The sequence below is a fragment of the Mya arenaria genome, chromosome 10 (assembly GCF_026914265.1).
Source record: "Mya arenaria isolate MELC-2E11 chromosome 10, ASM2691426v1".
Classification (NCBI taxonomy): domain Eukaryota; kingdom Metazoa; phylum Mollusca; class Bivalvia; order Myida; family Myidae; genus Mya; species Mya arenaria.
Window position 1 is genome coordinate 13,246,475 of NC_069131.1, and position 24,674 is coordinate 13,271,148.

General features: G+C 35.6%; 1 protein-coding gene across 17 annotated transcripts in view; it reads right to left on the reverse strand.

Annotated features, from left to right (window-relative positions):
- LOC128205520 (protein scribble homolog) overlaps positions 1-24,674 on the reverse strand; it is an 82,860-nt gene that overhangs the window by 4,818 nt on the left and 53,368 nt on the right. For 3 of the 17 annotated variants that reach the window (XM_052907237.1, XM_052907233.1, XM_052907231.1), the window contains 14 exons: positions 23,603-23,701; positions 23,152-23,343; positions 21,595-21,651; positions 20,477-20,554; positions 18,896-19,291; positions 17,117-17,395; positions 13,395-13,506; positions 10,704-10,733; positions 8,174-8,258; positions 6,652-6,663; positions 3,639-3,797; positions 2,095-2,206; positions 1,246-1,452; positions 274-341 (listed from right to left, as the gene is read on the reverse strand). In XM_052907237.1, the coding sequence (XP_052763197.1) occupies positions 274-341; positions 1,246-1,452; positions 2,095-2,206; positions 3,639-3,797; positions 6,652-6,663; positions 8,174-8,258; positions 10,704-10,733; positions 13,395-13,506; positions 17,117-17,395; positions 18,896-19,291; positions 20,477-20,554; positions 21,595-21,651; positions 23,152-23,343; positions 23,603-23,701 (1,886 nt within the window). The remainder of the gene's footprint in view (positions 1-273; positions 342-1,245; positions 1,453-2,094; positions 2,207-3,638; positions 3,798-6,651; positions 6,664-8,173; positions 8,259-10,703; positions 10,734-13,394; positions 13,507-17,116; positions 17,396-18,895; positions 19,292-20,476; positions 20,555-21,594; positions 21,652-23,151; positions 23,344-23,602; positions 23,702-24,674) is intronic. The other 14 variants (XM_052907236.1, XM_052907234.1, XM_052907232.1 and 11 more) reach the window with 14 other exon arrangements.

Genomic DNA, 24,674 nt, shown 5'->3' on the forward strand with positions numbered 1-24,674 from the left:
AGTCTCAATTATCATAATTCATTTTATAATAATCTTGACGATGATGATGATGATGTTGATGAAGATGAATATCATCATCATCATCATCATCATCATCATCATCATCATCATCATCATCATCATCATCATTGTGTTTATCACCATTAGCAACAATTGTTTATACAAGTAACCATAATTAAGAAAGTTTAAAGTAATATGCATGCTGCAGTCTCATGTTTCGACTGCTCTAAGCCTTTATGTTTGTCAAAGATTCCAGTACAGGTTTACTCTTACCTATTTTCACTAGGATTGTTTGAATCATCTAAATTGAGCTCAATAATTTGTCTTTTGGTGACCTCTACCTGGAAATAGATATGTGAGGGATACATGTTGTGTAAAATAGGCAAGCATGCACCCATAGTGTGCCATTTTAACATTCTGATACAAGAAATATGTGTAAGCTGCAATATATAAAGTAGGATTAATCGTAAGTTGCGTTTGAAAATGTCTTAAACTTGCAATATTTTTCTTTCGAAATATAAGCACCATTACAAAACAAATCACCATAAGATCTACACTAAAGCCACACACCACATGCATGATGATTTGATGGACAGATACTAGATCACACTGAAAATGGCTTCATAATGAAAGCATTACATACAGAAATATTACTTGTTTAAGTTCATTTGCATTGGTCTAGTTAGCATCTTCAAATTGAAACAAATTTTTAGCTTAGAAAAGTGCACTGGTTTTTTATTCTAACTGTCCAAAAAAAAAGGTTAAAGAATGATCAGATATTTTGTGTGTGAATTTTTTGTAAATAAGATACTTGCTGATATTTGTCATGACATTGTGTGTGAAACCAAACATGACCCTAATAAAAGAAATCTTTAAGCCAGCATATACAACAAACACGCTTTCTTATATTTTTTTTATATTTTTACTTTTTTTCAATGATTTTACACCAAAAACAAGCACGAGGCTGTGAAGAGATACATATAAAGGAAATATTGGCCACAACAAACACAGATACTGAAAAGGAAATTTCGAGTTTCTGCAGCAAACAAGGTCAAATACTACCTTTAACAGTAAAAAGCTGTACAAAAGACAAATGAATTAAACATCTGAAAACCATGAAGCACAAAAGATTTATTTACAATAAAGCAAAGCTTGACTGAGAGGTCCCATGCTGACCCGAACATTGGGAAACAAATGATGAGGATTAACAACCCAAAGCGCCCTGTTTTCCATCAAAATTCACACCTCAGTTTCTATAACTTTCTGCACAAGTTGCAGAGTCTGTATGGTAGGTCTGCCAGTCTTTTCGTCCATAACCTCGACAGTTTTATGCGAGACTTTCTCGTCGAGGACACGGGAAGATTCCCGGACAGAGGTGTCTCCCGTGCGTCGGGTTATTACAAGCTTAGGGGAGTCGCCAGGGGTGCTCATGCAAGTTACCTTGTTACTGGCCTGGGGTTAGTGTTGGCATGCGAAGAAATACACATAAAAAATACACGTCTAGCTCTTGTGATATTATAATTGTTATGATGGTTAAATAGGTTGTGAGAAAAGGCATCAGATATTGTGTAAAGATTTAACTGATTTCTATTCATTCTTAAAATCTGTGCAGCAAGGACCATTTTTTATCTCCATGAATGTTTTGTGCAGTTTTATTCAATAAGGTTATCATATGTTAAAACATCAAGATGGAGTTCTCAGAACACAACATGCTAGATAAATTTTACATACAAAAAAAAAGAGATGATTTGAAAGATAGATATAATTTGTAACTTGCAATCATAAGAAAGCATACAAAGTTTTCACAGTATGTACAATGACTTTGCACAGCCAGAACGGAGGATTGGTGGCATGCTAACTGCACGATGTAAATTTATATCTTTGGAAACACGTTATAGACATTAAATATACATAACTACCTCCAGCCAATGGTATAATACCTGTTATAAAATAATAACTACTAACCAATCAACTCGATTAAATGAGTCAACAAGCCAATAGATTATCTGTGAACATCTTATCCAAGCGTTTTATACAATTGGCTGCTGGTTTATAACAATCATGTGAGACTTTAACCGCTGTGCTTATACTCACATTTGACTCGCCATTCTGATTTGTGGTGGACTTGGAGCTATCATTCTGAAGTTCCTGAGCTTTCGCGATGACAGCCTGTGCTCTTATAGCATCATCCTCAAGGTCCTTCATTCTGAAAGATGAAACCATGAACTTCAAAGATGAGACCTTGACCTTCAAAGACTAGACCTTGACCTTTGAAGATGAGACCTTGACCTTCAAAGACTATACCTTGACTTATAAATACTTTTATTATGGTAAAATACTTGCATCATTGTTTGAGATCAATACATGAATTGGATGTTAATATTTTTGTCATTTTTATGCTGATATTTTACCAGTTTTTGTACTAATATTTCACATTAATAAAATTGTATTGTGTGTGAACTCTTCTGCTGATACTTTTATCATCTAAAGTAAGGACAAAGGTTTGTGATACTTTTTAAGCAACTCTTAAATTCCCTTTGTGGAACACTTATTTTCCTAGTTTATGCTTTAGAAATGCCATTTTATCTAAACAAAAAACTAACAAAAAATGTCATTCAGTAAAATCAAACACAAAAAAAATATTCTGTATGGTAACTATCTGTATACAAAGTAATATATATTAATATTTCTGAATAAGCTGACAACGGGCACAGACAATAATACACAGTTGGGAACACAAAGACATACAGGACAGGGGCAAAAACAGCAAAAAACAGGGAGACAGTTGTAGTACAACAATCAGACAACATCCATACAACATCTGTACTGACATGGCATTGCTAGTTATATCATGCACCAGTTGTATTACCCATTCACACTGCAAACATTGAATACATTAGTAGGCAAAAATACAGAGTTACAATCAACTATTAATCTATATTTCCATCAAAAGTTCCTATGTTACCCATCTATAGCAATGATGCTAAAACTGGAATTAATTATGAACATATTTTACAAAATTCTTCCATTTCGGCCATTGACTTGCTTTTTAAAATAACTGGAATATAACATCTTACAATTCCAGGGATGTGATTGACCTGAAGGGCTAAAACCATTTTGGCAATGGGTTTTGGGGGGCTTTAGGCCCCCTATTGGATTCAAAGGGGGTGAAGCACATTGCTGCTGAAGCAAAACTGGCTTTTTAGAAGCCCTTATAAGTCCCCCTCCCCCTCCACTTCAAATTTATAAAAATGGGGTGTTCAACAAATAAAGAAACAACCAAAAACAACCAGTTCACTTTTTTTTTAAATTAGTTTTTTTTAAAAATCCAGGGACCCTGGAGCTATTAGATCTATGAAAATCAAAGGACAAATCACATCCCTGAATTCTACATTATCACCCATTTATGGTGCTTAATGCAATTCTGACATTTTTTCTCACTGCTTCCTAGAAATGGTCTGTATGATATTTCTAGGAAACTACCTAATCACACAACTATATTGCCTAGGGTGACAATGCCAGCAATAAAAAGTCGCAAAAGCTTGTCATTTTCTTTCCCCTATAATATAAGACGAGCTAAATATCTTAAATCTCTACAAAGAGAAACTCAAACTCAAATCTATAAATAGCACACAGACCTGGCCTGCCTAGATGCGGACCGCATTTCCGCTAACCGTGCACGTTCTTCTGAAGGCGACAATTTATAATCCGGGTTAGTACCCGCGGACAAAGACTCCTGTGTGTTATTTGCAGGTGTATATGTGCTTGGGCCCAATGTGCGCATCACGTTCAGGGGACTAAGGCAGGCAAAAAACAGAAAAATACATCACAAAACGGAAGAATAATGCTACACTATAGAACACATTGTCAAGTTTTGTAAAACTCATGCGAAAGTTATAAATAGCTATACAATTGTCAATAAGATAAAGATGCAGATGAAAACATTCTAATAATATTCTACAAAGTTGTACCAACTGACATCTCATTGTAGTATAATTACTTTAATAACCATTCCTATATCTGCTCCTGAACTAACAGTTTTTACATTGTGCAAATTGAAAAAAAATAATTCTGATTTACCAAAGCAAGTCTGTTCCTAAACTAACAGTTTTTGCATTGTGCAAATTGAAATAGCCAATTTTTTCTTTCTGATTTAGCAAAGCAAATCCTTAAATAAGTTTATTGTTCCAACAAATAACAAGATTTAGTGAAAGTCATCTAAACAAATATGCAAAATAAAAACAGCATCAAAGCGTATGTAAAAACAACATGACTAGCCATGAATGTGGATGACAGTGCGTTTTGGTGGACTACAATGACCAGTGTTCGACACTAACGGGGTCCCGGGATCCCAAGGACACCAATATTTCGGGAGGAACACCTGAACTTCAAATTCCGGTATTCCGTCGGGACACTTAAATTTTGACCGATAAAAGCTAAATATCAATAAATAAATAGCGTTTCATGAATTAATTACCTAAATTTGGGTCCCCCTAACTTTCTTGACAGTGCATGTTGCACACACTAAAGCGAAAGTATGGCTGACCTTTTCACTATAATTACGTCATGAATCTATAAATAAACAGGTCATTTCACAGTGCGCATGCGGTTTGATGCTTCTGCTTTGTTATTTACATTATCAACAAGGTCAGAGGTGACAGACTTTAATAATCGGTACAATAATAATGGTGTCAGAGGTGACGGACTTTTATAATCGGTACAATAATTATGGTGAACTTGTTTGCTCATATGTCAGAACCGCCCAAAAAGATGCCAAAACTGCTGACTTTGATGCCTTAATGATGCGACCATCGAGTTGTTACAGTAACATTTACGGAACAAAAGACTGGCATCCAACGGAACTAGTTTACTGGGAAGCCATCCTACTATTCAGCATTCTTTGTTTTATGCCTTGATCAAAACATTTAAGAAATAAAATTCCCAAAGTTTTATTATTTATCTTCAATCAATAGATAAAAAAATAATGACATTTTGGCGCGAAAATAAACATACACTATTTTCCAGTTGTCTGCTCTTCCAGCATGCACTACACTTGTTGGGCAGTCTGATTGATTCACAAGCCAGATGTAATATTCCTACTGTTTTTCAATCAAAAGCAATGACATTTGACAAGACCCTGAACCATGGCATTTTTAATGCGTATTTTCCGAATATCTAAAAATAGTAACAACATCAAGTTTTTGTTTACATTGTACCCATTGTGTGACTTAGACATTCTACCACTTTTGAACCCAATCTACCGACTTAAGACCCAAATCTTCCTCTCTGCCATTGCCAGAGGTTCACATGGGTGACATTGTGCTATAACTAACTTGTCATTGCATGCTGTTGAAAACATGTATAATATGGTGTATACTTGAATTACAAATTGAAAAGTAAAAGGCACTGGATTTGTATGTTCAATTTAATATTAAAACATTAATGAAAAAAATGAAAAAAATGGAAGGGACTCTTAATTTCAGGAAGGGACACCTGATTTCAGATGTTGGTGTCACTTCGGGATCCCTTGGGAAAATGGTTAGTGTCGACCCCTGATGACATTGGTGTAAATAGCATGCAGGGAAGTGCAATGCCTTTTGTACTGAATTCTTATACGATTCTTTTTCATGCACTTTATAAGCTCCGAAAATCTTTAGTAAGTCTATATCTACAAAATAAGGATCTTCATCTACATGTCTATACAAGCTCTAATATTTCTTACTGAAAAAAATGAAAATGTCAGATGAAGTTCATGCAAAAAAAATAAATGTATTCTATCCAAAACTCATATGACAATTAAATGCAAGACTGTCTGCATGCATTTGTATAAAACTGGATAACTTTCGACTAGTTTGCACATAAAAGCAATTTGATTTGTCCTTTGGATAAATATTGACCAATCAATAAATATTTTGGCCAACTTTAACCAAACCCAAGACTTAACTTTGGCAGTCGATTCTATCTAAGGATATTCCTTATGTTATATTAGATTCATTTTATTTGACGAAAAAAAATAAACTAATTTCAACATTTTTTATCCATTATGGCATGATGGTTATTCACCAAGTCAGTGGTCTTTGAAGTAATACATTTAAGATCATAAATTGATCAACTTCCATAAAAAAGAAATAGAACATGAACTCTGTTCACGCCTATATCAAACATGGTTGAATAAGTTAGTACAGTATCAGATGTTGCGGGGTTAGTAAGCGAGCTGGTATGGAATATACCAGGGAAAGGAAACCAAACTGGGTGAGAGCGAAGTCTGCTGGAGATGTTATATTTCGGGTAAAACATTCCAATATTCTCACTTTTTGTTATTGATTTTTCTTTAAAGAGAATGCTTATGGCAGATAATTTTAAAGCCATGTCCATTTTGGAGCAAGACGATGTAGATCGATTGAATAAGCATTATAGCTTTAATGTAAAGTTCAAAGTTTGAATGGATTTGGCTTATAATGATTTTGGTACCCATTCTAGACCACAAGTAAGTAATAAATGTAGATCATGCAATTTCAAGTCAACACGGCTGCACATACATGTACATAATGAGACAGGAACAGAATTAATATGCTGGAAAATCAAAAAGGAAAGCATGCATAAATGTGACTGTGAAATATACGGCAACAGAGCGCCAAACTTCTGCGTTACCTTATTCCCAGACTGCACGAAGAGTTGAAAAGGGAGGTAAAACAGTGAATGTTAGTAAAATATAGAGTTATCTTTTCTTGGTTACAGACACTACTTTTTCTACTACAACGGTGAACAATATTAGTATTTGTCATGTCGGGAATTGTGAAGGTAAGATTATTAAAATATTTGGAAATATATTCTAAGAGATTCTAAAACAAGATGAACACTGAATAAAAAGACTAGCTCAATCCAGTTTTTCATGTAAAATGCTTGACTGGCCTAGTATTTAAGGAAAGGGTTTTTAATACTTTTTCTGCTAGATTTTTATTCTTAAAATTCAGCTAACATTTTAAAATCTTATATCTATCAAACTAAAATTGATACAAAGAAATAATAAATCGGGCACAAACGAAACAATAAATTAGTTACATATATGGATAATCATTTTCAACGGAGATTGTTAGCTTTTTCCAACAATAAACTTCACAAACACAAACATTCACAACAGAACTAACAATATCACAGAGTGACTATATAGAACACAACCATTATCAAGTTTGCTGGAGTAATCAGTCATGTCAGGGATCAGTCATGTATGTCAGGGATCAGTCATGTCAGGGATCAGTCATGTATGTCAGGGATCAGTCATGTCAGGGATCAAGCTAAACTTCATTAAGACAATAAGGTCTCAATTTATTTTTTCTCAATTTATTTTGTGCTGACATATATAAGACTTCAGAAGATAAAGAGCCCTTGAATTGCCCAATCTATGTCCATGCTGACATTTAGCTTGATCCCAGTATACAGGGCTTTCATTGACCTCAGAATGATGCAGATATTAAAAATTGCAACACCTCGGCCATTTTCCATCTGAAACAACCTTGGATGTATGCTGGTACATAATTAGAAGTATTTTGTGAAGTTAATAATAATATTTTTAATCAATTGTAGTGTTTTAACGAGAACTATGCACTACAAAGTTTGAATTGATTCACAATGAAGCGTTTTACTCCTAAATTGTACTTACTAAGCAATCTACTTGCAATGTAGTTAAATATAAAGAATTCTAAATTCATTTTAAACCGTCCATATACATCCAAGGTTGATTTCAAAGAAAATGACCAAGTTGCTCCGATTGTGACATTAGACTTTTCACACTAGAAAACTGCTTGCATTGTGCTGCATTTATTCATTAGCGCTATATTTAAAAATTTTAAAGCAAGACTGTTCTCATTATTTTGGCCAGTCCAGTAACAGGACTAAATAAAAGCCCTGTGTTCAGGTCACATGCCTATCCCCTGCCCCCCAAACCAGTTAACTTCGACCGATAATGGAGTATGCATGCCCTGACATTTTATAGATTTGATTTCCTTTTCCTGTTTAATATCAAAATTAAGGTCAATATCTTGTCTTGATGTTGTTGGGCAATACTTCTATTCATTTCCAGGAAAAAATGTCACTCTTTGTGAAGGCTTTGGGCAACCAGGGTCGGGTCACGATCGGGCCAGATAACACAGTCCACGTTCGAGGGAGTACTCACCTGGAGAGAACCTTGTTGTACTCCTCATCGCCGGTACTCGCATTAGACAGCAGTTCTTCCTGGCTCAGGTTAAGGGCTTTCTCAGCTGGAGAGGAAAATGAGAAATGATAAGAAACATTCTTGAAATACAGTTTTTCAAGCACTTTCTATATAGAAAATATCTGTCAAAATCTTCATTAATCATAATCTTTTGATTTTTTCAAAAGCCCTAAAACTTATTTACCAGACTTTTTACCTTGGGCAAATGGTGACCACTGAAAAAAGAGAATTGAGAAAAAATATCACTTATGTTCCATTTGGTATTTTGATCTGACCCTACTCCTCAACATATTTCTCTTGCTTAACAAGAATTTCAGTCGGCCTTGCTATAAGGGAAAAAACATTTAACAAGCATCATAGAAAGCAGATATATTGCTGCACACATATATTGGGTATTTTCAACAATTGTAACAAGCTGTATTTGAAAAAATTGGACATTTCAGATTGATGTTCAACGTGTAATGCCTGATAAGATTTTAATGAAAGCTTAAACAAGACCAAGGCTAGGACAATAAATACACAGTTTTCATCACAGAATATGAGCTGAGGGAGGATATCTAATATCTGGCTTAAAAAAAAATGTCTGATTTCTGTAACTTTTCTGTCCAATTACATATTTTCTTATGTTGCTTGAACAATCAATTTACACTCATTTTTTTGAATAAATCATGATACTCATATCCTTAAATAAAGCAGTAATTTACTTCATTAAGAAATCTAGGATATACAGTAGTATTTCTGAATACAAGAATGCTGCAGAGTGAACGCCAATGCCCATCTGTTGATTTTCAGTCAAAAAGGGGCATTACTCAATACTTATAGAAGCCAGAGTTATGGCATTTGCTTATCACATGAATAGCTTTTGGAAACACGTGTATCAAGGTTTGTTTTTTTAATAAACGTTTTTTTTCAGTTGACAACAAGGCTATCACAAAACCTCTGAAAAACAGACAAGCTTAAAACTGGAGGCTGCATTATAGTGTAAGGTTTTGTGGTTTGGGCTCAAGCAATGTGAAATGAAAAACAATCTGCTCAATAGTGAAAGGGCAAAAAATACTCTTAAGGAATGTACATTGTGCTTATTTTATACAACATATAATAATGTGGGTGTAGTTCAAATCTGTAACAGTAGAGAGCATCACGGTGGAATGAGCGCCAACAGCCCAACACTCGTCTGATATAAAAAAATATTAAAGAAGTAGCATGACTCAATTATTAAAGCCAGAGTTATGAGTCTTGCTGTTCATGTATGTATGGTCTCTGGCAACATATGTACCAAGTTTTATTTGAGTATATTCAATGGTTTAAGTTTTTGCATGGCGACAAAGCCAAGAATGACACCAAGACTATGATATTCATTTTCTAACTGTTGTTTCAAATATTATAAAACATTAAATGCTGTGCCATAAATGAAGTCCATGGCATTCCTTTAGACCAGTAACTTCTACACATGCGCAAAACACACCGCTGAAATAGAATTTACTTTGACCAGTCAGAAGCATTTCGGACATAACAATACTGCTCTAACCTTCATCATTTCAATGATTATTATAATACCAATTAAATTAATTAATATCATATGCAATCACCATTATAATTAATCAGGTCATACCCAAACCCATGTACAGTTTAATGTCTACACCTAGCCTCACCCAGTCTGGTCAAAGCAATGTTTCTCTGCCCTTTTAAAACATCTAGATCACTTTCACCACACTTATATATTGTATAAATACAAACATGGCTCTGGTAAAAGAACATTTTGTTTGAAATAATGCACCAATATGGAATTAATCAGACTGAACACATCTTTAATAAAAATGGATTTAATTTCAATTTTAAGATTTTTGTTACAACCTTTCCGTGTAAGTAATTATCTTTCAGACAAAATGTTCTGTTGGGGATTTTTCAAGGTTGTTTATTCCACTGTCTCTTTTTATAAATGGGCTAAATCAGGCTTATTTTAAATTGGTATCCATGGTTACCAATTTAATCCTGGGAGACCAATTCACATTATAGCAGGATAGACAGGCAGACTCTAGTAGCAAATAACATTACAGCTGCATATAAAACTGTCTCGCAGACAAAATATAACCCCCAAAAAGAAACTGATATCACAGAGACATTATAATGCAGTATAAATCTACTGAAACCAATTCGGCTATAATTGTTATGGATTTTTTATCGCTAATATTATTTCCTTTTAACGATGTCACGTGCAACCACAAATGTATGAGGAGGGATAGATAGATAGCTGCATAACCCTTTAGCCCACACAGTGGCATAGAAATTGAACCAAAATTCCAGTTTCCTTAATAGAATGTAAGGAAAGGTTAGGTTAAACAAGCAACATTGAACTAATAAGTATGATTTCCATGTGTTTATCCACTTTGTAAAGTCTAAAAATGATCACAATATCTTAACATTGTGACATACTTAACATTAAAGCCAGGAAAGCCTAATTTAGCCCTAAAAACACAAGACAACAAATTACCTTTCACATTCCGTTTGTTATGTGAAAACGCTGTAAACAGACATGATACAAGACTTATGAAATAAGTCTGCAATAATAGCCATACCAAATGTATCTTTTTGACTACAGTTGTTTTTGAAATATTTTTAAATAAGGAAAAAAGCAACAAGATGGCCCTTTATCGCTCAAAGGAGTACCATGCCAATTTGGCTTAATTTCACTAATGTGCCAATGAGTTGTCATTGGGTACTCAAAAAAACTGAGAAACACTCTTGATTAGTTTCCATGAGCATCCAAGGAAAAGCAAGAAGTTTTTCATTGCCATGGAAACCCGACTTCAATCTGCATTGAATTTAATTATTACAGTAATTTTCAATGGAGACCATCCAAAGATTATTCTGGTAAAGTTTGATTGAAATCTACCCACCGGTTAAAGAGATGTCCATTAAGATAAAATGTTGAACTATGATGATATACACAGAGTGATCCTAATAGCTCCCTCTAGGCACTTTGTGCCAAGATAAGCTCAAATTTAGAGGAGCAAACTTCACTGAGCCATTCTGTATTGATCTTTTTTGAAATGGTTATCATTTATTTGTCATCAAATTAAGTCAAATGTAGTCAATAAGGGTTTAATACTGGTATGGCTATAAAGCATTTGCTAGAACTACCACAGTAGTCATCACTACCCCCGCACACCGCCTTGGATCAGGATGTTGTTGATTAAAACAGATAAACATTGAATAAAAGTTAACAATAGATGTTTAAAAATTATTTCACTGTGACTTATTCTTATATGCCTAATCAAGATCAATCTAAAATGTTCAATACAGTCAAAGTGTTTAACTGATGTTTCAAAGGCATATAACTTGGGAGTTGACCAGGGTCAATTGAAACGAGGTAAGCTTTCAAGGTCACATTAATCTAAGACAAAATGGCCGTAGGTCACGAAAAATATGCCAGGCACTTACCCTTGGTGGTACCTGTTAAAATGTGGGAAAACTTGGCTTAATTAACTCCAATATAGCCAAAGTGTGAAAATCAAATTCAAGGGCACTTCACCAAAAGACAAAATGGACGTCGGTCATGAAAAAATACATCTCAGTGATAACTCTTAATTAAAGTGGTAACTCTTACATTGTTAGAGGAGTTTGCTCCATAAACTTTTGCCAACAGACTGACATACCAACTGACTGATAGTGACTCCAATATATCCATCCGACAAACTTTGTTTGTGGGGGATATAATAAAACAACATACAAATTACACAGCACAAAAGGTTAACATCATTGTAGTCTTTCTGCCATAAAATATTTTTGTAAGTATTGACAGTGTAAATCAAGGTATTCTTTACTTAATTTTATCAAAACTATTTGAAGGAACATGCATTAATTCCATTTGACATTAGCTCTACTCATTAAAGTTCAGAAATCTATCGATAAATTAAATAAGTAATGTTGAATGACAAATATCTCATGCATCCAACAGAAATATTCAAAGCAAGTATGTTTTCAAATCAAGAAAACTAACATGCTAATTTCAAAATAATACAGTCAAGTACCAAAATACTTTGTAAGACTGGACATAAAATTAAAATTCAAGTTTACAATAGATGCAGACCTTCCTCTCGTCTCATATTTGCCAGCTCATGTTCCGAAAAAAATCTGAACGGTTTTGCTGCATGCGAGAAAGATTCATAAAATGAACAATTAAAACATTGACTGTGGCATATGACATTAATCAATTATTAAATAAAAATAGTGCTTTTTCTGTTTGTCAATATTGAATATTCTTAAATTTTTCATTTAATATATGAAAGATTGTTAACCTAATTTATTAACTATAAAAAAAGATGATTTCTGATGCTTAAAAATAAATTAGGTTTTACAGTCGAATCCTGATGGCTTAATGTTCTTAATGGCTCGAACTGGATGTAAAGGACCGATTTCATTCTACTTAAGGTAAGCATTTCTGCTTGGCTCTAATTTCCAGAGGCTAAAGGTATTTTCCTAGGTCCCTTGGAGTTTGAGCCAAAGGGGTTCGACTGTATCTTTGTCATTCCATTTCAAAACTGAGCTAAACAATACTACTACAAATCGACGGAAGATAACGGTTTGGTCAGTACCTGTTCTCCACACACCGGCTCTACGCCCATAATTATTACTAAATCCAGACTTACAACGTTGGACCTGTTTGTTCACACACTCGCCCCACCCCCTTAATTAATACAAAATCCAGATATACAATGTTGGACCTGTTTGTTCACACACTCGCCCCACCCCCTCACTTCTTACTGAATCCAGACATACAACGTTGGACCTGTTTGTTCACACACTCGCCCCACCCCCTCACTTCTTACTGAATCCAGACATACAACGTTGGACCTGTTTGTTCACACACTCGCCCCACCCCCTCACTTCTTACTGAATCCAGACTTACAACGTTGGACCTGTTTGTTCACACACTCGCCCCACCCCCTCACTTCTTACTGAATCCAGACTTACAACGTTGGACCTGTTTGTTCACACACTCGCCCCACCCCCTCACTTCTTACTGAATCCAGACATACAACGTTGGACCTGTTTGTTCACACACTCGCCCCACCCCCTCACTTCTTACTGAATCCAGACTTACAACGTTGGACCTGTTTGTTCACACACTCGCCCCACCCCCTCACTTCTTACTGAATCCAGACATACAAGCCCAACTTACCCTGAGTTTTTTCAGCTTCTTTCGATTGCTCAACAATCTCGTGCTCGAAGAAGCGTTTCTTGGTGTTGAACGACGCACCATGAGCAATTGGTTTTGATCCGCTGCCATACACCTATAAATACATACAAATAAATGGTTTCAAATCTTAACAAGCTGAAATTATGTTAGTACCAATGTGAATAATATTCCTGTCAACCCGCTTAGGATTTAATGTGATATATATAAAAGAAATATCTGCGACAGGCAAAATGTCAAGAACATTATTATAGAAATGATTACCCAACACCATCACATGAAACTTATGAAATCAATAGTTTCATGTAAAAACAAAATCAAATAAAGAATGTTTTTCCTGATCAATAAAAAAACTGAATCTGGTCAATTCAGACGGAATGATCATACATGTCGCCTTCCACCACACAAACTGTTGACACCCAACCCTAGCACACAAACACAAATGTACCTCTGCTTTGAAGTCAGCCATTTTTTGAAGTCCTCTAAATATACTGAATCTTAAATGGTTAACACAGTTCCGAAATTGCCTTACATAAAAACTCCCAGAAAAAAACGAGCATATCTTTTCATAAAATATTCCAATATCTTTGGCCAAATTTGGAAGGCTTGCGGCGCACAGTCAACTTTTCAGTCCCATTCTAGAGCAGAAACTTCTCCAATATTCCAATGAGTCAGAAACAGATATAATTCCAATACAAGACCGACCCTCCTTTCTCCCAAAATTATCAGGCTGAAAAGTTTCTTGGGACATAAATGGACTTTTCTTTGCTCATACATAACTCCTCTAGCATGACTTTTTGGTCAATAAATGCCCAGGGAAATCATTTCAAAGCAGGCCTTGTCATAAAATATTGCACTCTTCTTCATAATGAATAATACGCTACACTTACTTTCCTTTGAAAGTTAATAAAGAGGCTTAGTCGAGAAATGCAACAGCAATCTGATTATGTAAAAATTATTATTACAATGAACCATATGGCCTGATATGAAACTTACAATTAATACAAATACACTGAATATTTGCTAGTCAAAGATAAAAAAAATAAATATTTACACATGATACTTCAACCGAAATATTAAAACAAACGGACAGACACCTGAATGTTTTTATGAAGTCAACCGAAATATTAAAACAAACGGACAGACACCTGAATGTTTTTATGAAGTCAACCGAAATATTAAAACAAACGGACAGACACCTGAATGTTTTTATGAAGTCAACCGAAATATTCAAACAAACGGACAGACACCTGAATGTTTTTATGAAGTCAACCGAAATATTAAAACAAACGGACAGACACCTTTAAAAGTTTTCTTAAAGCCAACCCAAATATACAAACAAACGGACAGACACCTTTAAATGTTTTCATACAGTCAACCAAAATATTAAAACAACCGGACAGACACCTGAATGTTTTTATGAAGTCAACCAAAATATTAAAACAAACGGACAGACACCTGAATGTTTTTATGAAGTCAACCAAAATATTAAAACAACCGGACAGACACCTGAATGTTTTTATGAAGTCAACCGAAATATTAAAACAAACGGACAGACACCTGAATGTTTTTATGAAGTCAACCGAAATATTAAAACAAATCGACAGACACCTGAATGTTTTTATGAAGTCAACCGAAATATTCAAACAAACGGACAGACACCTTTAAAAGTTTTCTTAAAGCCAACCCAAATATACAAACAAACGGACAGACACCTTTAAATGTTTTCATACAGTCAACCAAAATATTAAAACAACCGGACAGACACCTGAATGTTTTTATGAAGTCAACCGAAATATTAAAACAAACGGACAGACACCTGAATGTTTTTATGATGTCAACCGAAATATTAAAACAAACGGACAGACACCTGAATGTTTTTATGAAGTCAACCGAAATATTAAAACAAATCGACAGACACCTGAATGTTTTTATGAAGTCAACCGAAATATTAAAACAAACGGACAGACACCTGAAGGTTTTTATGAAGTCAACCGAAATATTAAAACAAACGGACAGACACCTGAAGGTTTTTATGAAGTCAACCGAAATATTAAAACAAACGGACAGACACCTGAAGGTTTTTATGAAGTCAACCGAAATATTAAAACAAACGGACAGACACCTGAAGGTTTTTATGAAGTCAACCGAAATATTAAAACAAATGGACAGACACCTGAAGGTTTTTATGAAGTCAACCGAAATATTAAAACAAACGGACAGACACCTGAAGGTTTTTATGAAGTCAACCGAAATATTAAAACAAACGGACAGACACCTGAATGTTTTTATGAAGTCAACCGAAATATTAAAACAAACGGACAGACACCTGAATGTTTTTATGAAGTCAACCGAAATATTAAAACAAACGGACAGACACCTGAATGTTTTTATGAAGTCAACCGAAATATTAAAACAAACGGACAGACACCTGAATGTTTTTATGAAGTCAACCGAAATATTAAAACAAACGGACAGACACCTGAATGATTTTATGAAGTCAACCGAAATATTAAAACAAACGGACAGACACCTGAATGTTTTTATGAAGTCAACCGAAATATTAAAACAAACGGACAGACACCTGAATGTTTTTATGAAGTCAACCGAAATATTAAAACAAACGGACAAACACCTGAATGTTTTTATGAAGTCAACCGAAATATTAAAACAAACGGACAGACACCTGAATGTTTTTATGAAGTCAACCGAAATATTAAAACAAACAGACAGACACCTGAAGGTTTTTATGAAGTCAACCGAAATATTAAAACAAACGGACAGACACCTGAAGGTTTTTATGAAGTCAACCGAAATATTCAAACAAACGGACAGACACCTGAATGTTTTTATGAAGTCAACCGAAATATTAAAACAAACGGACAGACACCTGAATGTTTTTATGAAGTCAACTGAAATATTTTAACAATTGGACTGACTTCTTTAAATGTTTTCCTAAAGTCAACTGAAATATTAAAACAATCGGACTGACTTCTTTAAATGTTTTCCTAAAGTCAACTGAAATATTAAAACAAAGGAGACAATTGCAATCAACACCCTTCAACTATGAATACCACCTCGCCCCACACTGCAACCATAACTGCAATGTTTCAGAATGTCATCCAGTATTTCCTTATCACACATTCTATTTACATGACCTCAATATGCATGCAAAGTGAGTTTTTTGGGGGGTTTTATTATTAGGCTTTTTGTCAGATTGATATTGTCGTCATTGGGGAATGGCGAAAAAGTAATATTCAGTATAAAGCTGTTGAAACTACATATTTAAACACACAATGTCTTTTTTTTGTATTTTTTTTAAGACAAGTTGTTTTTTTAATCTCACATACTTAAGCGCCTATTTCATAGATAGGGCTGCTCAGGTGACAAGAACCAGAAGTATTTATTATTAGACCTAATGACTTAAACCGTTTGAACAACCTATAAAAACCTACAATACAATTAAGTTTAACTGTCAAGGCAATACGGGAGCCTGTCAATACACTTTATAAAACCTAAGGCTGTTAAAGTAAATAAAAGAAACTATAAAAAGCCAATAATTACATGCCAAAGAAAGAATAAGGACACACATTCTGTGCAATTTAGTTCATGCCTCACGATGCATTACTTCAACCAGACTGATCATGTCAGAATCAGAACAAGAACTAGACAACTTATTATCTCTTGAATTACACAGCTAACTTTACCGGTTTCTCTGGCATTTTTGGCTTTTCTACCACCACGCCTTCGTCTATTTTTGCACTAGGTACGCGTGACTGTCGCAGTAAATTGTCAATGCCCGACCTCGGGGTAATGCTGCCTGGCTTTGGCGGTAACGTTGGTGGCTTGTTTGATTTTGGTGTCAGTTTTGGTGAATCTGACATCTTAGGTCCGTCATGGTTATCTGGTGCCGGTTTTGTAGTAGGCTTCGGGGGAACCGGAGGGGTAGGCTTTGGTTTAGTGATGACCGGTTTTGAACTCGGAGACTGGTGAATGAGAGTGTAAGACACAAGGCTAGATATACATGCAGAAAACTTTTCATGCTTTTTGTGTTTTTCATGAAAAATATATAAATATTAAAAATAAAAGGAACATTAACTCTAATATCACCACCTTCATATTAAAAGAAAACAAGAGATGTTAGTGAAACATTTATGCCCCCTTGGGAGCCAAATTGTTAGTAGGATTTGGACACTTAAATAAAAAATTGTTAGTAGGATTTGGACACTTAAATAAAAAATTGTTAGTAGGATTTGGACACTTAAATAAAATATGGACGATCAGAAAACCTTTTTTCAGCTTACAGTCACACTGACCTTGACCTTTGACCCACTGACCTCAAAATCAATAGGGTTCATCTGCTGGTCATGACCAATAAGCCTACCTAGTATGAGGTCCCTGGGTCAAAGCGTTCTCAAGTTATTGATCGGAAACCGTTTTTCATGTTAAGGTCACACTGACCTTGACCTTTGACCCACTGACCTCAAAATCAATAGGGTTCATCTGCTGGTCATGACCAATACACCTACCAAGTATGAGGTTCCTGGGTCAAAGCGTTCTCAAGTTATTGATCGGAAACCGTTTTTCATGTAAAGGTCACACTGACCTTGACCTTTGACCCACTGACCTCAAAATCAATAGGGTTCATCTGCTGGTCATGACCAATACACCTACCAAGTATGAGGTTCCTGGGTCAAAGCGTTCTCAAGTTATTGATCGGAAACCGTTTTTCATGTAAAGGTCACACTGACCTTGACCTTTGACCCACTGACCTCAAAATCAATAGGGTTCATCTGCTGGTCATGACCAATACACCTACCAAGTATGAGGTTCCTGGGTCAAAGCGTTCTCAAGTTATTGATCGGAAACCGTTTTTCATGTAAAGGTCACACTGACCTTGACCTTTGACCCACTGACCTCAAAATCAATAGGGTTCATCTGCTGGTGATGACCAATACACATACCAAGTATGAGGTCCCTCGGTCAAAGCGTTCTCAAGTTATTGATCGGAAACCATTTGGTATTCCGACCGACCGACCGACAGACAGACAGACAGACAGACAGACCGACCGACATGTGCAAAACAATATACCCCACTTTTTTCAAAAGGGGGCATAAAAATGCACATCCCTTATATAAAGTCAACCAAACACGATAAACTTTCTACCATGCAAAAATAGCCTGTTTCCAATCAAACTAACTTGGAATGGATATTTATTGTTTGAAAGCTGAATACTCCTTCAGTTTGAAAAGCTGTATACTTAATAATTTTAGATTTCAAAATAATAACTTAGAAAGCAAAAACATTTTATTATATACATGTAAAACAACCCAGCAGTATGGTGATACATAAAAGATGGAATAAATTTTATATTTTCAGAGTATATTTTCCTTACCTTGATATTTCCCTCTCTTGATTCTTTAAGTTTGAATATTCCATTATCCAAAGTATTTGAAAACTGTAAGCACACTTTCCTATAACTTACCGGAGCTGCAGGTTTAGTGGGTGTGACCTTGGCATGGGCTAGGTCATGGGCAATCTTGGCTGCTGAGGGCGGGGCCCGAACTACTGGGGGTGCAGTGATAGTCGCAGTAGGCTGGGGTAGCACTTCCACAGGGGGAGGTGCTGCTACTGTCTTTGTTGGCAGGGTTACTGAAGCAGTGGGTGGGGCTTCCATCTTGTCCATCCTTGATGGAGGGGGAGGGGGAGTGAATGATGGCCGGCCCTTTGATGACTTATAGGTCATTGAGGGTGTGGCTTGGTGTGGGATGGACGTCGCTTGTGGAGATACTGCAGGCCGGGCCTGCTCAGTGATGGGTGGAGCAGCCACATAATGGGGTGGAGCTACCACAGGCACTTGGGGTACTATGATAGAACTTAGCTGAAAATCCACATGCAGTTAATGAGAAAAAGAAATCAAATTGTCATTCAAAAACGTTAACAAAGAAAACACATGCAAATGGCTTTTCATAACCATATTTTTTGGAAGCTATAAAAGATGACAAAATCCTGAATAGATAGCCTTACACTTATTGAAACAATTACAAGCCTTTCAGAATTTCCAGACAAATAAATCAATTGAAAATGATTATTCTTTAAAAAAAGTCCTCAATATGATAAAAATATCCATGAATTTTTCAAGGTTATAATAAGCCACCACATGCTCAAATGATTAAACAAAGAACTGAGAAAGCATTCAACAATAACATTCAAAATACTATTTTTTGGCATTCCTAAAGACATACAGAAATTTGCATTGCTCATGCAAAAAGCTCTTACAAAATAAGATTAATGAATAAGGAGTGAATAGTCTCCGAGACCAAGGTTTTTGGCCCTTTTTTTCCATAGAAACTCAAATATATGAACACACATTCTTACATCTACACAACTAGTACAATGTACACGTGCCTGGATGACATAGTACACAAAAAGGAGTCCCAACTTCCAACTATCACTTTCTACGTGCTATCACACAACTGGTACAATGTACACGTGTCTGTATGACATAGTACACAAAAAGGAGTCCCAACTTACAACTATCACTTTATAAGTGCTATCACACATGAAATTCCATTCGGAACTCCTCGGCCATTTTTTTCAAAAACAACCTCGGATGTATGCAGGTACATCAGTTGAAGTAGTTCGTAAAATTTTGAAATATATCATTAATTAAATCTAGTGTTTTAGAGTTGTATTTATTGATCTAAGTTTAAATTGATTGCCATTGAATTGTTTTATTGCAAACATATTTAAGAATCCCAAGAGTAATGTCACAAAGTTTAACTGCTAAATAAAATTACTACGCGATCTACTTGCAGCGGACTTAAACGTACCACTTTTTGAGTATGTAAACCGTCCAAGTACATCCGAGGTTGTTTTTGAAAAAAAAAATGGCCGAGGAGTTCCGAATGATGAAATTCTAATCTGGTACAATGTGCACATGCCTGGATGACATAGTACACAAAAAGTAGTCCCCACATACAACTATTTGTACAAATAGTGTTTTATTGCCTCTCTTATAACTAGTACTACAAGTGCAGAGTTATCTGCTGTATCATGGATGTACCTGGTTATCATTGTCTGTGTTGGCTCTCTCCTCCTCCAATCTCCTTGCTGCCTCCTCCCGCTCCTCTCTCATCTTCTCCTGCAACCAATTATAAATACATGTCAGGTAAACAAATCAGACATCATAAATGTCAAATTAAGTCAAAGAAAACTGGCAGTGGCGACCTTATTCTTTTATGTATCTTCAAAGCAGCATATATACTTACTTTATACAGCAATTCAGCAACATTTACTTGTACTCAGTTGTAAGAAACTACATGTGTGTAGGAATTGGTACTCCAAAAAGCAGCATTTATTCTACCTGATTAAATGTTAATTATATGGCAATTATTCTTCCATGGACAAGGGAGGTTATCATTAATCTTTTAAGGGAGGAAGCAATGTAAGATGATGGAAGTTATGTACTCACCTTAAAAGGGATGTTACAACTATTAAGCAACATGCATTTTCAAAGGGAAGAAGATAAGAAATTTATCCATTTTCAAAGGGAGGTAAAAAGTGAAGTCATTTTTCCATTTTTGAAGGGAAGTTACAAGTGAAGTAAGTCATCCATTTTCAGAGGGAGGTAACAATTGAAGTTATTTATCTAATTTCAAAGGGAGGTAACAAGTGAAGACAAGGGAAGCAATTTATTCATTTTCAAAGGGAGGTAACAAGTGAAGACAAGGGAAAAGATTCATCGATTTTCAAAGGGAGGTAACCAGAAAATACACCGTTAAGTAATTTATCCATTTTCAAAAAAAGGTAACAAGTGAAGACAAGGAAAGTGATATAGCTATTTTCAAAGGGAGGTAACAAGTGAAGACAAGGAAAGTGATATAGCTATTTTCAAAGTGAGGTAACAAGTGAAGACAAGGAAAGTGATATAGCTATTTTCAAAGGGAGGTAACCAGAAAAGACACTAATTTATCCATTTTCAAAGGGAGGTAGCAAGTGAAGACAAGGAAAGTGATATATCTATTTTCAAAGGTAGGTAACCAGAAAAGACACTAATTTATCCATTTTCAAAGGGAGGTAATAAATGAAGACAAATGAAGTGTTTTATGCATTTCCAAAGGGAGGTAACAAGTGAAGACAAGGGAAGTAACTGATCCATTTCCAAAGGGAGGCAACACCTACCAGTTTAGCCAACTCCTCCCTCTCCCACTGCTTGGTTTCTTGTACCATCTCTTTCTCCTACAGTTAGCAAGGTGGGTACAGATTGGTTTACATATTAGTACAAGGTAGTAGCAGGGTACATAACTCACTACTGACTTGGCATGGATAGATTCACACTTTGTACACTTTCATTTATTTTTTCTACTTTCAAGACGGACTTGGAGCAGTGTTGCCCTTTTCCAAGTTAATTCTGCAAACAAACACTACAAACAAACACTACAAACTTCAAAGCAACATTTCAAAAAAACTTGGTTAGAACAGTTAATTTCAAGTCATCATGCCAGGTCAGTAAGCAAGAGGAACATCAGTGCAAACAATAAGGCAGAATTTCAATCACCACGCGTTTGTCAGTGCTTTCATCTCAGTCATTGTGCTTACATTTGTGCTTTAATATCAGTCACCGTGCTTACGCTTGTGCTTAAACTTCAGTGACTCAGCTTTGTTTAAAAAGTTTGAATCCTCCTTCCCAATTATGGGATTAAAAAAAAAAAATTGAAAATAGAAATGCTCCGAAAAGATAAAGATGTTTCACCGTACCCCATAAATAATCCCAGTCTAGAAATTGCTTCTGTGTATTTTATGTCTATGTATCTTGTTAAGCTTCTGATAGAGAATGGGTCTTGTAATTGCACAGAATAATGCCTTACTGCTTTAAATGTTAACAGAAAATGTGGTGAATAACTCGTTATGACAATGTTTGTTACAAATTAAAAGAAAACATAATTGTTTTCAAGCTGATATCATGAGTATGATTACTTGATTTAATATTGATTTGATATAAGGGAAAACAATAAAATCAGGAGAAGTAACAAAGCAAAATAAAGTTATTATTGTATCAACTTAGTTAATAACATTAAACAAGGCTTGTTCCTAGCGGCTTGAACTACTGTTTCAATATCATGCATGCAAACAGTGCAGTTAAACAATGCTTTACAGAATCAGCTCTCAGACGATCATTTGCCCGATCGTTCTAAACTTTGTTTAAGTTAACAACATAATTAACAACAACATTTTAAACTTTTAAAGGTTAAATATTTTTGATGTGCTCATATATTTATATATATATATATATATATATATATATATAAGCAAAACATTTACATCTAAAACAGGTGTCTTGAACCTCAGTCAGCTTTTTAGAAACACCGCAGATCACAAATATATCTGTTTTAATTCCAGAGCATTAAAAGTTAACAATGTTGTTAACTCAAGGTTCTGAACAATCAATTGTCATAGAAATTGTATAACCATTATATAAGTGGACATATAACTAGTTTCTGTTTTTACTAAGCTTATCAAATACAAAATTTACCAAACAAAGAACAAAAAAAATACTTGAGACAAGCATCATTTTGCACAGTGATTCTGACAGTAATTCTGAACATGTTAATTATATATTTTAACCTCTTTCTGAGAGCTAATTCATCAAAATAAGAGCATTTCCTGCAAATCTGGACACTCCTGAAACACTGGAAGCCATCAACCTATACACCTCACCAAACCACACAGTCACCGTACCTTCATGATAAGTAGATGTTCAGCATCCTCTTTGTCAATACTGGAGACGGAGGCCTTCCTCATCTGGGGTATGTAGCCCAGGGGTGAGCTCGGGGTGTCTGGGGAGGGTTCATCCAAGGTGGCTGGGTCAAAGCCCTCACATATCATGATCACAAGGCGGTCTCCCACACTTCTAAGGGCTCGCACTGCCTCCTGTTAGGATAACATTTTAAACATAAGTTAATAATTTAAAGTCTCAAAAGTCTCCATCACAAGAATGACGATTGAAACTTTACCATACGAGCGAAATAATTACTTCCCCTTAGAATTACTGCATTTTATCTGATACAATTTTTAAATCACATGCCCTGAGCTTACATCATTAAACAAATGCCCATTATCGCACCCAGACAGATCAAACTTCACACACTCCTGTGACAGTAGGACAGTAGGCATCACAATCCCTACTCACCTGGTGTGAGGCTCCCAGCAGACTCTGGCCATTCACCTCCAGTATCCGCTGTCCGACCTTCAATCTGCTGTCACGTGCAACTGCTCCATCATCCGTTATCTACAGATAGAAAAGGAGAGGTATTAGCTGTTATGTTGGCTTACATTAAAAAAAAAATGAAAAAAAATGAAATGTTGTCAGGCTGTTGGCACGACAAGCATGATTCTAGTTATTATTAAAAAATTAATCCAAAAAATATGGATAATGGGAGTTAATCTGTAGACGAAACCAAAAAGAAAACAAAAGGCCCAAAAGGGCCTATGCTCTACTGGCATGGCTTTTGTGGTCATATCAATCCAGAGCATGTATGTATGGGTAAAAGGCAACAGACATATAGTTTATGTTTTGTGTTTGGGTTACCTGAAAACGTAGCACGTTCAACATCTGAGCCCAGAAAGTATTGTAAGCAGATTAGTTGCATGAACTATTTTAATATGTGCCAAGTAAAAGTCATCTGACAAAAAAAATGCTTTCAAAACTGTACTCATAGTAAAATTTTCTGTAGTTTTAAAAGTTAAAAAAAGTTGGTCAAAAGGTCAAAGTCAAGGGCATCCTAGGACAACATTGATCAATTTGAACAAACATTCACAATCAATTGTGCTGAGATGGATGCACGAACACACAAAAAGATTTTCAAACCTTTCCAGATTTATGTTTACCAAACCTGTGAACCCTGGGTGTGGCCAGTAATGACACCTAGTGTTTTAGCTAAAGCGGAATGGAAGGGCGGCCCGCCCTGCCCTTTTTTGACCCCGCCCCGTTGCCCCTTTTTACACGCCCTGTCATATTTTTCCCGCCCCCTTGCGCCCTTCTGGCCATTCAGATCGTTGTTTATCACAGTTACGCCCTAAAAGTATTTCATTGGTCAATGTCGCCGTTTCCTAATCTGTCACAGATCAGTGCGTTCTAAGGCACATGACCGTCATCACCGCGGGTCTGATTAACGGTAGTTCACGCTTCTAATCAGGGTGCTAATTGCTGTTCATTATGACACATTATTCCTTGTCTGAGACATCGAAGTTGTACCTCTAAA